The sequence below is a fragment of the Phacochoerus africanus genome, chromosome 3 (assembly GCF_016906955.1).
Source record: "Phacochoerus africanus isolate WHEZ1 chromosome 3, ROS_Pafr_v1, whole genome shotgun sequence".
In the NCBI taxonomy this organism is placed as follows: Eukaryota; Metazoa; Chordata; class Mammalia; order Artiodactyla; family Suidae; genus Phacochoerus; species Phacochoerus africanus.
In genome coordinates this window covers 171,942,003-171,955,993 of record NC_062546.1, presented here as the reverse complement: position 1 = coordinate 171,955,993, position 13,991 = coordinate 171,942,003, and the positions used below count along the sequence as shown (strand labels likewise).

Below are 13,991 nucleotides of genomic sequence, written 5' to 3'. Positions count from 1 at the left end.
CGGATCGTTAACCCACTGAGCAAGGGCAGGGACCGAACCCGCAACCTCATGGTTCCTAGTCGGATTCGTTAACCACTGCGCCACGACGGGAACTCCCTGTGGTCATTTTTAAATCCAAATAAAACGCATATAATAAAGTTATTATTTACTCATAATTGAGACTGATTTATGAAATGGTCTCCATTTTGAAACTGTTTCCCAAGCACAATAGCAAAGAGTCTCCTCCAAAGACAAAAAAAAAAAAAGTTCCCGTCGTGGCACAGTGGTTAACGAATCCGACTAGAAACCATGAGGTTGCGTGTTCGATCCCTGGCCTTGCTCAGTGGGTAAGGATCCGGTGTTGCCGTGAGCTGTGGTGTAGGTCGCAGATGTGGCTCAGATCCCGAGTTGCTGTGGCTCTGGCGTAGGCCGGCGGATATGGCTCCGATTAGACCCCTAGCCTGGGAACCTCCATATGCCGCGGGAGTGGTCCTAGAAAAGGCAAAAAAAAAAAAAAAGAAAAAAGTCTCCTCCATTTTCTGTTTCCTTAGCTTATTCCAGCTGGTATACAAAAAACTACTTTCAATTCATGTTATATGATAATGGTGATGATATTACTTTTTCTATTAAAAAAGGGATTTATCTTTAATCTTTGCTATGAAAACAAACATAGCTTTGAAGAGTCACCTGTTGCAATACATTCTATTTGAGGCAGACCAAGAAAATAATCTGAAAATCTTGGCAAATAGCCTTTTACCTACTGGCTCTGTGTGTACAATACTTCTAAGTAAAAAATATCATCCCTGCTTCACTCCAAAAACTTCTCTCATCCACTACAGATTCACCTACTACAGACTCTACTAGTTCCTTGATAGTTTCTATATTTTAAAAAAAAAGTTGTTTCTTACAAAAAGTTCCATTTGGTGGGAGGTATTGATAATGGGGAAGATTAGTCACGTGGAGAGGCAGGGGGTATATGCGAAATCTTTATACTTTCTGCTCAATTTTTCTGTGCACCTAAAACTGCTCTAAAAATTAAAGTGTTTTTAAAATAAACAAATAGGGAGTTCCCGTCATGGCACAGTGGTTAAGGAATCCGACTAGGAACCATGAGGTTGCGGGTTCGATCCCTGGCCTTGCTCAGTGGGTTAAGGATCTGGCATTGCCATGAGCTGTGGTGTGGGTCACAGACGCGGTTAGGATCCCACGTTGCTGTGGCTCTGGCATAGGCCAGTGGCTACAGCTCTGATTAGACCCCTAGCCTGGGAACCTCCATATGCTGTGGGAGCGGCCCAAGAAATGGCAAAAAGACCAAAAAAAAAAAAAAAAAGGAGTTTTCTGGTGGCCTAGCAGTTAAGGATTCAGCATTGTAGCTGCTATGGCTTAGGTCACTGTTGTGGCACAGGTTTAATCCCTGGTCCAGGAACTTCTACATGCCAAATAAATAAATAAATAAATAAACCAAAAACAAAGCAAAAAAGCTCCACCATGCTTCCTAGCATATCACCACTTTCTGATCTGTAGTTCTTTACAGAAAATAGCTTCTTATACTCCATGTTCCTTACATTTATTTATTGTATGTTCATGCCACACGTTTCCTATTTCATAGCTTCAAATAATCCTCAGTATCATCTCCTACCCCAAGTAATGTAAAATCATCTTTTTTTAGCCATATCCATATATGGCATTTGGCATATGGAAATTTCCAGGTATCGAATTCTAGCCGCAGCTGTGACCTATGCCACAGCTGCCACAACACTGGATCCTTAATCTACTGCACCACAGCAGGAAATCCTAAAATCATCTTTATAATCATTTACATAGAAAGTTTAATACAATTGCAAAGAGAATGGGACCTCTTTTTAGAGACAGACAAATAAACAACTTTAACATCCTTTTAAGGAAAGGTACCATGTGTAAAATAATAACTCTTTATACAGTTAGACTCTTTTATCCTTCCATTAGAACAAAGAGACTTCCTAAACATTCTGATAGAAACTAGAGTAAAGGTCAAATAACAGGCAATGGAAGTATTTCATTCTGAGCATGAAATATTAAAATCTATTGCTTTACATCTAGATGATCTTGTGCATATTAACCTCTGCTGGTGATACAGTATGGTTACAGAAACTTACGCTTACTTTGCATTTTAAATTAAGCCCAGAGGGAGTTCCCGTCGTGGCTCAGTGGTTAACGAATCCGACTAGGAACCATGAGGTTGCGGGTTCGGTCCCTGCCCTTGCTCAGTGGGTTAACGATCTGGCGTTGCCGTGAGCTGTGGTGTAGGTCGCAGACGCGGCTCGGATCCCGAGTTGCTGTGGCTCTGGCGTAGGCCGGTGGCTACAGCTCCGATTCAACCCCTAGCCTGGGAACCCCCATATGCCGCGGGAGCGGCCCAAGAAATAGCAACAACAACAACAACAAAAGACAAAAAATAAATAAATAAATTAATTAATTAATTAAGCCCAGAAACATATTGAGGCTGAACATACACAAAAAGTTGTCTACAGGAGTTCCTGCTGTGGCTCAGCAGGTTAAGAACCCAACTGGTATCCATGAGGATTAGGTTTTAATCCCTGGCCTCCCTCAGTGGGTTAAGGATCCGGCGTTGCCATGAGCTGTAGTGTAGGTCGCAGATGTGGCTTGGATTGCAGTTGCTGTGGCTGTGGTGTAGGCTGGCAGCTGTAGTTCCCATTTGACTCCTAGCCTGGGAACTTCCATATGCTACGGGTGCGGCCCTAAAAAAATAAATAAATAAAAAGAAGTTGTCTACAATTAGCCACCTCTCAAACAATTACCCCCAACCCTCAAATTTAAGTTGATTATGAGGGAGCGAATGGACATAGATTAACTCTAGAATGCTCTACACTACGAACAAAAACAAAGATTAATTTTAGGTTAAATGGCTGCCTACTTATGGTATAATTTATTATTGAAGTTATGATTTTAAAGCAATTTTTATTATTAAATTAAAATTCATTGCAGAAAGTCTGGAAAATACAGGCAAACGAGATACATTAGTTTTCATATTATTACTAATATGAAATACTAATAACAGATACATACTATTTCATATTATTACTTAATATGAAAGTATATTATTGATCAGAGAGCAATTTATAAGTTTTTCTCAGTAATTTCATTTCAATCAAAACTATCTTTCATCTCTTCTCCAACTACAAACTTGGTCATAAAAATTTGGGCTAGGAGTTCCTGTTGTGGCTCACTGGAAATGAATCTAAGTAGTATCCATGAGGACACACGTTTGATCCCTGGCCATGTTCAGTGGGTTAAGGATCTGGCGCTGCCATGAGCTGTGGTGTAGGTCACAGACCGGGCTTGGATCTTGTGTTGCTGTGGCTGCGGCAGAGGCAGGCAGCTACAGCTCCGATTCAACCCCTAGCCTGGGAACCTCCATGTGCTGCAGGTGCGGCCCTAAAAAGGCTCAGAATAAACAAACAAACAGTTTTGGCTAACAGTTTAAAGCAGTATTTCCAACTTTATGCATTGTTATTCACATATCTACCTATAAAGATCAGTAAGGTTACGTCTAAATTCCATTATTCCACTGTACTTCCACTGATTTTTCTTCAAGAAACCATATCAACATGTGACATGCAAATAGTAACTGACATGTTGATAGAGCAATAACCTTGAGTTCAGTCAAATGTATATGCAAAAAGGGGGAGCTGGGATAATAACACACACAAAAAGCAAATATAAGTAATATGTAGGCTCTGGCACTTTAGCACTAGTTACAGACTATGCTACATTTCCAACTGATCTCAAAGCACTAGTCTGCCTAGACATGGTGGCTATGATATATTGGTTTGAAGTACTATTTGTAGTCCAAAGGAAATCTTTTAAAATCCTGACATGACTTAAAAATTATTGTCACGGAAACAGTATTTTCAAAGCAACATAAATCAACAGTGTCAAGAAATCGAGGCCATCTAGTAGGACGAATACATTTTGCTAAGTAGCATAAAACTGGTTATTTTAAAAACCTACTCACCATTTGTGCATTAGAATCACCCAATGCCTGAAGCTCATATTGAATAGGTTGCCCATTTTGGTCCACTAAGTGGAACTGCTCTGCAGAAACAGTCTGTGTCTGCGTCAGAGGCTCTGGTATATTCTGTGATATGAGTGAATTTTCTGCTTCAGGAGTAGTAACAGGTAAAACTTTAGGAGAACCATTTTGTTCAAAAGAAGGATCCCTGGAGTCCATACAGGTTAGACGCTTTTGCAAAGAAAAAAAAAAACCACTTAAGTGTTTGTAAAATATAATGTCGCAATTTAAAAAAGTGTTTTAATAAAAATGGAAACACTCATTTTTCAGTTATTCACTTTACTTTTTGCAAGAGTTTTCTTTTTTTCTTTTTTTTTTTTTTTTTTGGTCCTTTCAAGGGCCACACCCCTGGCATATGGAGGTTCCCAGGCTAGGGGTCTAACTGGAGCTGGAGCTGCCAGCCTGTGCCACAGCCACAGCAACACAGGATCCGAGCCCCATCTGCGACCTACACCACATCTTATGGCAATGCCGGATCCTTAACCCACTGAGTGAGGCCAGGGATTGAACCTGCAACCTCATAGTTCCTAGTCAGATTCGTTTCCCCTACACCATGACGGGAAATTCCAAGAGTTAAAATTCTTAAATGCATTAAATATAACATTATTCCTTAAGCATAAAAAACTATTAAATGCATGTCATTTTCCATTAGAATGGAAAAACATTCCCAACAGAATCCCTACCTCGAATACCTGAGAATCTGTTTTTGTCTCTTCGGAATCATTATGGTCGACTCTTAATGAATCAATAGACTGTTCCATACTGATACCATATTCAATTCCATTTTCTTCTATTATTTAATAGCTGAAAGAGTTTAAATACCTGGTCAACTAAAGCACTTAATACTTTTGTGAAATGTTGGTCTTAAACAAATTTCTCATCTCCCCTACTGTGTTACCCTATATGATTATGGTTAAATCACTTATACCCTATAATAAATGTTCTTTCTTGTTAAATGACTTGCAAAGGCACCAGAATAAATTCAAGGCAGAGCAAAGATTCTTATTATGTAGTTTCCTCACCCTATCCTTATTACACTAATGTACTAGTTTATTAAGACTGCTGCTATGTGACAAGTACCATGGTTACACCCCTTCGAATACTTCTAAAACCCTTATTTTACAAAGATTTAATGCAAATAAAGGTTTTTAATTTAATAAGGCGTGCCCTACTGCAGCAGTAGATAATTTAAAAAGAGATCTCTTGGTGCAGATGGAGATTATATACACACAACTCTTACTACAACACACGATTATACCAATTAATATCAGCATGACAAGCTTAGAAAATGAAGATATGTATTCCAAAAAGTTTGAGCCACTTAGGCCTACCGCCGTGGTTTTCAACTGCATGCGATTTTGCCTCCAACATACCCCACGATCTTCTGCCCCCTGGGTATACTGCGCAATGTCTGGAAACTTTCTTGGTTGTCATAACTGGAGAGAGTGCTTCTGGTATCTAATGAGCAAAAGCTAGGGGTACTGTGAAACACTTTACAATGCCCAGGGCAGCCCCCACATAAAGATGTCAACAGTGCTCAGGTTCAGAAACTGTGGCCTACTACATAATAGTGACTACTGGATTCTGCTGATTTATGTCTCAAAATTGGAGTAAAGTCAAAGTGAAGCTAGTGAAGAAGACCACTGAAAAATTTATAATACAAAATAAACTTCATAGAATCTTTTTAAGAACCCACTAGTTTAATTTTATTTTTCAAAAGACAGAGTACATTCTTTTTAAAAAAATTTTTTAAATTTTATTTTTTCAATTAACATGCATTACTTGAACTCTTTTTTTTTGTCTTTTTGCCTTTTCTTGGGTTGCTCCCACAGCATATGGAGGTTCCCAGCCTAGGGGTTGAATCAGAGCTATGACTGCTGCCCTATATACCACAGCCACAGCAACGTGAGATCCGAGCCACATCTTCGACCTACACCACAGCTCACGGCAACGCTGGATCCTTAACCCACTGAGCAAGGCCAGGGATCAAACCCGCACCCTCATGGATCTTAGTTGGGTTCATTAACTGCAGAGTCATGACAGGAACTCCTATAGTTCTATGGATTTTAACACACATAATCATCATCGCAATCAGGATATACAATAATTCCATCACTCTGAACCCTAATTTATATTTATACCTGTATCTAAGATTTATTTAGGAGTTCCCATTGTGGCTCAGCCGTAACAAACCCAACTAGTATCCATGAGTATGTGGGATTGATCCCTGGCCCTACTCAGTGGGTTAAGGATCTGGCACTGCCGTGAGCTGCAGTGTAGCGTAGGTCACAGACGAGGTTTGGATTTGATGTTGCTGTAGTACAGGCTGGCAGCTGCGGCTGCGATTCAACTCCTAGCCTGGGAACTTCCATATGCCACCAGTGCAGCCCTAAAAAAAAAAAAAAAAGACTTATTTAGTATATATATTTGAATACAAAGGAAATTTATTTTTTGTGATAGCATCCAAACATACATTTGTAAAATCAATCATGTCAGAAAATCTATAAGGTTTGCTATTACATATTTTAAGATAATTTTAAATAATCCTACTCAAATACAAGGAGTTCCCATCATGGCTGAGTGGGTTAAGAACCCAACATAGTCTCTGTGAGGATGTGGGCTTGATCTTGGTCTCACTCAGTGGGTTAAGGATCCAGCATTCCTGTAAGCAGCAGCACAGGCTGCAGATGCTGCTCGGTTCTAGGGTTGCCATGGCTGTGGCACAGGCTGAGGCTGCAGCTCCGATTCAACCCATAGCCAGGGAACTTGCATATATCATAGGTGCGGCTATTTAAAAAAAAAAAAAAAGACACATACCATATGATCTCTGTTACATGTGGAATCTAAAATAAAAACTAAGCTCATAATCCAACTGCAGTGGCTCAGGTCACTGGGGAGGTGTAGGTTCAATCCCTGGCCCAGCACAGTGAGTTAAAGGATCCAATGTTACTGCGTGTGCAGCACAGGTTGCAGCTGTGGCTTGGATTCAACACCTGGATGGGAACTTCCACAGGTGCAGCCATTAAAAAAAAAAGAACAAGCTCATAGATGCAAAGAACAGATTAGTGATTGTCAGAGGCTAGGGGTTGAGGGTGGGATAAATAGTTTATTGATGGATTTCTAATGTACATTGAGTATAAAAATTCAAGAACTCTATTCAAAGAAAAACTTTTACAAAGTTAGATCCAGAGGAAAATAAAGTCCTACTGAAGGACATATTTAAACTGAAATAACTGCTGTTGAGAATACAAAAATTTTTTTTTTTTGGCCATGCCTGCAGCATGTGGAAGTTCCCAGGCCAGAGAGTGAACACGTCACCAGAGTCACAGCAGTAACAATTCTGAATTCTTAACCTACTGAGCCATGAGGAAACTCCAAGAATACAATTTAATTTTTTAAAGTAAACGAAATACAGTATAATATTCACTGTTTAAACATGATGACATTAAGAGTAGAAATTTTGAGACTTCTTTATTTTTATTTTTAATTTTTTATTGTTTTTTTTTTCTTTTGCTTTTTCTAGGGCCATACTCAGAGCATATGGAAGTTCCCAGGCTAGGGGTCCAACTGGAGCTGCAGCTGCCAGCCTTCACCACAGCAATGCCAGTTCGAACTGTGTCTGCAACCTACACCACAGCTCATGGCAATACCAGATCCTTAACTCACTGAGGGAGGCCAAGAATCAAACCTGCATCCTCATGGACACTAATCAGGTTTTTAACCTGCTGAGCCACAATGGGAACTCCCAATTTTGATTTGTAAATATTAGGACTATTATGATAGAATACATGAAAATTATTAATTTAAGTACCATAACTACAAAACAATTTAAAGTTCACTGAATGTTATACTTAAGAATTACTAACTAGAAATATTAATAATCATTCTGCTATTCTGTGATACAGGATGTATTATCAACATTTTACAGAAAAGGAAACTGAGGCTCACCACCATAAAAGGTTATAAGGTTATCTTTTTTTTTTTTTTTCTTTTTAGGACCAGACGCAAGGCATATGGAGGTTCCCAGGCCAGATGTCAAATCAGAGCTACAGGTGCCAGCCTACGCCACAGCCACAGCAACGCAGGCTCTGAGCTGCATCTGCGACCTACACCACAGCTCACGGCAACGCCAAATCCTTAATCCACTCAGCGAGGCCAGGGATTGAACCCACAGCTTCATGGTTCCTACACGGATTCGTTTCCACTGCACCACGATGGAAACTATCATTTATTGAGCACTTATCATAGCAAAACACTACGCTCAGTGTTTTATACATGCCATTTTATTTAATGCTTTCAAAACCCTGTGATTCAGTTATTTGCTCCAATTTACATATAAGGAAGTAAGACTCAGGCATTTAAGTAACTTTCCAAAGATTACAAATACATTAGGTGACTGAACAAGAACCCAAACCTACATATATTAGTCCTAAAGCCCACTCTTTATATTACAATGGGAACGTTTTCAAGATAACAGACAAAGCTCCCTCCTTCATAAGACATGGTTTTAAAAAAAAATTGGGGGGGGGGATAGGTTAACAAATTAAAGATGCTGAAAGAAATTCTTTGTTCACGTTTGTTCTCAACTTTTCCCGGTTGAAGTTTAATTACTGGCAGTGCTTAACACACAAAAGCCCTCTTACAAGGAATCTAAAGATATCTGACCCCACAAAAAGCTAGAGTTTCTAAGTATGCAGGAATTACCACCACTGAGAAAATATTCTGTAAACAGATCCAAAAGAAGATCTTAGTAAGGAGTGGTAAAAGGTGAAAATAGCTTAGGGGAAAAAAATTCTAAAAAACTGACTCTGTCTTCTAATAGATGCCCTCATTCCAGTACAAATTATCCCTACTGATTTAAATTGTTTTCCATTTTGTTTACTTTCTCTATCTGAAATTTCATCAAAGAAATATTCATTGGCATTAGTAAGGATTTTCTCTTTAAAAAAAAAAACTCTGCAGATTATCAGTCATTAATAAATTTGTGTAAATTTATGTATGGACAGCTTTTTTCCTTTAAGATGAATTTAAAACAGCTCCCTGAAAAGTCTAGTTTGGAGGTGAGAAAGCAGGTATATTTGAGACAAGAGTACTTAAATGGGATTCAGCAGCGGGGTGAACTAGATGCTTCAGTGAAGAAGGAGAGCAAGACAATGCCCCAGGGAAGTGCACTAGGATGACATAGGATGATCAACAAATATAAACCACCCAATTCAGAACCCTGCCCAGACTGGGATTGTGCAAATGGAAGAATGATAACTTCTTTTCCTATATCTTCTGGAAATTCAAAACTCACAATTTTCCTTTCAATATGCTGCATAGGATAAAGTCTTTATGGTTCTTACACGGAAAAGTGGGTTTCAACATCTGTTAACCTAACTCATTGTTTAAGTGGAGATTAAAATTACATTTTTAAGTTACAAACATCCTTTTCAAAAAAAATATATATATGTATTTTTTTAGGGATGCACCAGCAGCACATGAAAGTTCCCAGGCTAGGGGTCAAACTGAAACTACAGCTGCTGTACCATGCCACAGCCATAGCCAGATCTGAGCCATGTCTGTGACCTACACCACAGCTCATGGCAAGGCTGGACCCTTAGCCCACTGAGTGAGGTCAGGGATCAAACCTGTGTCCTCATGGATGCTGGTTAGATTCGTTTCCGCAGAGCCACAGTGGGAACTCCTCAAAAAATAATTTGAATGAAGTGAAAAGTATTACTCCTTCCTCCCCTAGTTCTTCCATTAATTTATACTCCTCAATCCTGACAACTGCACCGTGATTTACAATACCCCATTTTCCCATCTAACCTCAATGTCAGCACATGCTATATAGATTATTATCCCTAACTTTTAATTAACTATGTCAAAGTAAAGTTTTAAAGAATGAAGATATCAAGCAGTTAGGTATAAAATATTTTTTTCCAACTGGTAACCATAAGCAGAACAAAACTATATACTAAGTGTAATTTGACTTTTTCATTAATATGTGAGACAATAGTTAACTTTTATAGAGCTGCTACTTTCAATTAGTTAAAAATAAAATTATTACCTTCACGTAGTTGCTCAATTTTAAATTCAGGCCTCAAGCATTCTTCTTTGCCCAGAAAAGCACTCTCCTTTCCACTTAAGTTCTTCCTCGTGGGGGCCCTAAATCATGATGGTTGTGGCTTCATTTAAGTGAAAGCTTGTAATTATATCTTCACCGCAACATTTTTTTCTGTAATGAGAAGGTATTCAATGCATATTTATTTTCCTACACATAGAGAAAGCTACTAGATTTTGTTATGCAGATTTTATTATAAAATAGTATTACTGGCCTGGTATAGTTGACCCCAAAACTGTTGCAGTTAAATACTAAAACTGTCTTTATGGAAGACTGCATGTGTAGGGGTAGGTGACTTCATCTCTGTGTTGGCTATTTGGACCAAGGCCTTGTTTCAACTCTCGCATTCTATAACTACTACAGAAACAAAGATCTCCATGGTAAATTGCATTTTTCTCCACTATCAAAATATTTACTAATTGGGCATATCTTGGAGCCATATAAGCTTGAGAATAAGGGGTCCCCTCCCCATACCTCATCCCCTAAAAAATCCTAGCATTAACGTGATAAATTTCTTTCTTTCTTAAGCAGTATTGGGATTGGATAAAGAGAACAGCAGAAAAGAGAAAGTATTAAAAATGTAATCTAGAGAGTTAACGATATGAGTTCAGAAGACACATTAAGGCCATTAAATTTTGCGGGCAAACTGCTTTTTGGAATGTTTCATATCACATTTTCAAAAGTAGGTTTTACCTCATATCAAGAACAAAGATTAGGAAGAAACTGTTAAGTTAGAAGTTCAATGTTTTAATTTATGGAGAAACGGGGCTTTTCTTGTTTATACACATTGAATACAAGGCAGAGGGGAAGACATTATTCAGGCTGTAGTTATGCCAGTCTCTGTGGACCCTATGGGAGTTACTGCTGCTTTGATTGTGTTCAATAGCATTTTTTCTTTTCTTTTTTCTGTTTTGGCCGCCCTGAGGCACATGGAGTTCCTAGGCCAGGGATCCTATCTGAGCCACAGTTTTGACCTAAGTTGCAGCTGCAGCAATGCAGAATCCTTAACCCACTGTGCTGGGCTGGTGATCAAACCTGCGTCCCAGTGCTCCCAATACACCACCAATAACGTTGTGACACAGTGAGAACTCCATGATTTTGTACAACAGCAAATCTATTCGTTCAAAACATTAAAGGTATTTCTTAGCTGCAATTTCTAAAAAATTACCTTAATGTTTAATTATTTTTTGAGTTTTCCCAGACTTTTGTGTGGTAAAATTTATCTGTTAAAACCAATAATCTAAGGGCAAATTCCCAAATAGACTAACTAAAGGATAAAGCCACTTGAAGTTTAGAGTTTCTCTTAATTCTAGGTACCTTGGTTAATGTCACAAGATTTAAAGTATATAAAAATCTTACATTTAAAAATCAGTGTCTGAACTTATTAACTACAAAAAAATACTGCTCAAAAGTACTTTCGAAAATATTTTGAAAATAATATTTCCCTCATCTTTTATAAAAGGAACACAATGTTCCTTTTATGATTTATACAAAGTTGCTATGAATGAGTCATGTCAAAAATTAAATCAAGACTCCTAGTTCACAAATATTTTATAGAATAATTTATTTTTTAAAAGATGGGTTTTGAAGGTTATAGTGGGTTAAATCAACATTGAAACATTAAATGTGTGCAAATAAATATAAACAATAAACAATCTATTTTAACTTTTAACTTTTTAGGGAAAAAAAATCAAGGCCAATGTTCACAATGTCCCTTTTACCTAAGGTTTGTCCTCTCCATAAACTTCCCCTTAATCTTGTTTTCTACCCATTTCTTACCCTGCACATACATATCTCTTTATCTCTTTGCTCTTTAAGGAATTTATATAATTATTTCATTTAATTCTTAACAATAACTCTGAGGTAGGTCTTATCTCTATTTATAGAAGAGAAAACCAAAGGCGTCTCAAGTAACTTGCTTAAGATCACAGAACATTCGAGCTTAATTCAAAAGTAGGGGAAAGAAATCACCCAAATCAGGACTGGTTTACTCTTTATCATACCATACCATGCTATCATATACAGAAATAAATAAATAAACTTATAATAAAGAGAAACATATTTTCCAAGCTGTGGTTCTCCAGATAACAATGTGTCTTCATAAGGACCTTAGGAAATGAATCATGTAGGAAATCATTATAACCAAAAGCTTGAAGTTAATGTTCTTAGTAAAGAAAAACATTCAAAGTAAAAATACTAACTACTCTAGGTATTTAATGGAGTGAACACCAAATGCAACACATAAGTCACTGCTGAAAAAGCACCCAAGCCATCAGAGTAGGTGTTCAGCTATCCTGGAATGTTAACTAATTTTCCCTTAAAAAAGGTCTCAGTCAAATGAAACACATATTTCAGTGAACTCAACATTTCTGCTTTGCAAACTGAAGTCTTATTAAGCACATATTTAGGTTTTGTATCTTACTGATCATATTTTTCCATTTGAATTAGGATCAACCTGTATTAACTACCAGGTATAGTATTTTACTTTGATAAATTTTAAAACACGATAGTTAAAAATTAATCTGATTAACTATACATTTAAAAATATATTTTAACCAATGATATACTACTAAAATTATCTGAAGAACTATTAGATTTATTTCAAGTTCTAAGAATTTTAATTCAATTTTACTACTGTAACTTAAAAATCACATATAATTAAAGCAAATGATATTTGAAACTATCAAATTTCTTTTTACTTCTACCAAATTCAAAATATATGGGTTAAATAGCAAGACTTCAATTAAGAAGGAAAAAAAGTTTCAAGCTTCAGGTGGTCTAACTAAGACATACAGTTCTTAAAATTACAATGATGCACATGGTTAAATGACCACGGATTCTACTTGCAAGTCTAGTCCTTTCCTAGGCCCTCAGCACAGAGGTTTTTTCATTTTACTCTTCTAATCATGAGGCTAGTCCTTATTCACGTTGTCAAAGCTTCTAGTTCACCTGGCATCTAAAGGGTAATGGTGGTAATAATAGTTAACATTTACTCTGTGGCACTTAATCTCACAGTTGACCAAGATGTGTCACAGAGAAGTTATTAAGCAGCGGAGGCAGGATTCGAAATAAGGCATTCCGGTTCCACTACCCACATTCTAAGGTGAGTAAACTGAAAACGGTCCTAATTTCACTGTCATTGCTGCTAATAACATTATTTTTCGCTTACAATTGTTTAAATTCCTTCTCATAGTCTATGATTGATTTAAAAACCAGGCGTCTACTTAATCGTAGTACATCTTTAAGCAACGTAACCAAGGAGAGCTTTAGTTATTTTCACCTGCACACATACCCCTTCCCAAAATTTTGCAATCCAGTTCTGCCTTACTCTAAACTGCTGTCTCTTTAAATTTCCCTCTTGGAGCTTCTCTAGTGAATGGCTTAAAAAGCGACTATGAAATCTAGATAGTATCTCTCCATCCATCTTCCCTCAAAAAAACAACTCGGTTGCATTAGAATAATTCCCGGGACCATTTGAGAATAAGACATAGGCCTTTGGGTGACTTCAAAAAGAAAAAAAAAAGAAAAGGTAAAAAACCGTAGAGAGTGTGGGAGGACGCCTTTCTCCTTCTAAAAGGAAATTAAAAGGGGGCTCCTAAAGAGAAAAAAAGAACTCTAAAAAGCGGGGCGCGGGGCTGCGCATAGGACTACACACTGGGCGCTCCAGCCCAGGGGTCCGAATCCAAGGCGATTCTTCCTTGCGCTCTGAAACCCTCCTAAAAACACGAACTTCCACCTTCTCCAGCGAACCCCGTCCCGGGCGGGGCGCAGTAGGCCTCGACACATAGGGTCCCGAATACTGCCCAATGTGGGGCGCTGAAGGCGCCACCGAGG

At 38.0% G+C, this 13,991-nt stretch overlaps 1 protein-coding gene across 6 annotated transcripts in view; it reads right to left on the bottom strand.

The window, feature by feature from the left end:
• The window catches only part of CARF (calcium responsive transcription factor), a 92,596-nt gene that overhangs the window by 78,278 nt on the left and 327 nt on the right, over nt 1–13,991 (bottom strand). For 3 of the 6 annotated variants that reach the window (XM_047773267.1, XM_047773271.1, XM_047773270.1), the window contains exons 2-4: nt 10,104–10,271; nt 4,735–4,855; nt 3,995–4,222 (exon numbers count right to left, since the gene is read on the bottom strand). In XM_047773267.1, coding sequence (XP_047629223.1) covers nt 3,995–4,222; nt 4,735–4,812 — 306 coding nt within the window. In that variant the 5' untranslated portion in view covers nt 4,813–4,855; nt 10,104–10,271. The remainder of the gene's footprint in view (nt 1–3,994; nt 4,223–4,734; nt 4,856–10,103; nt 10,272–13,991) is intronic. The other 3 variants (XM_047773268.1, XM_047773269.1, XM_047773272.1) reach the window with 3 other exon arrangements.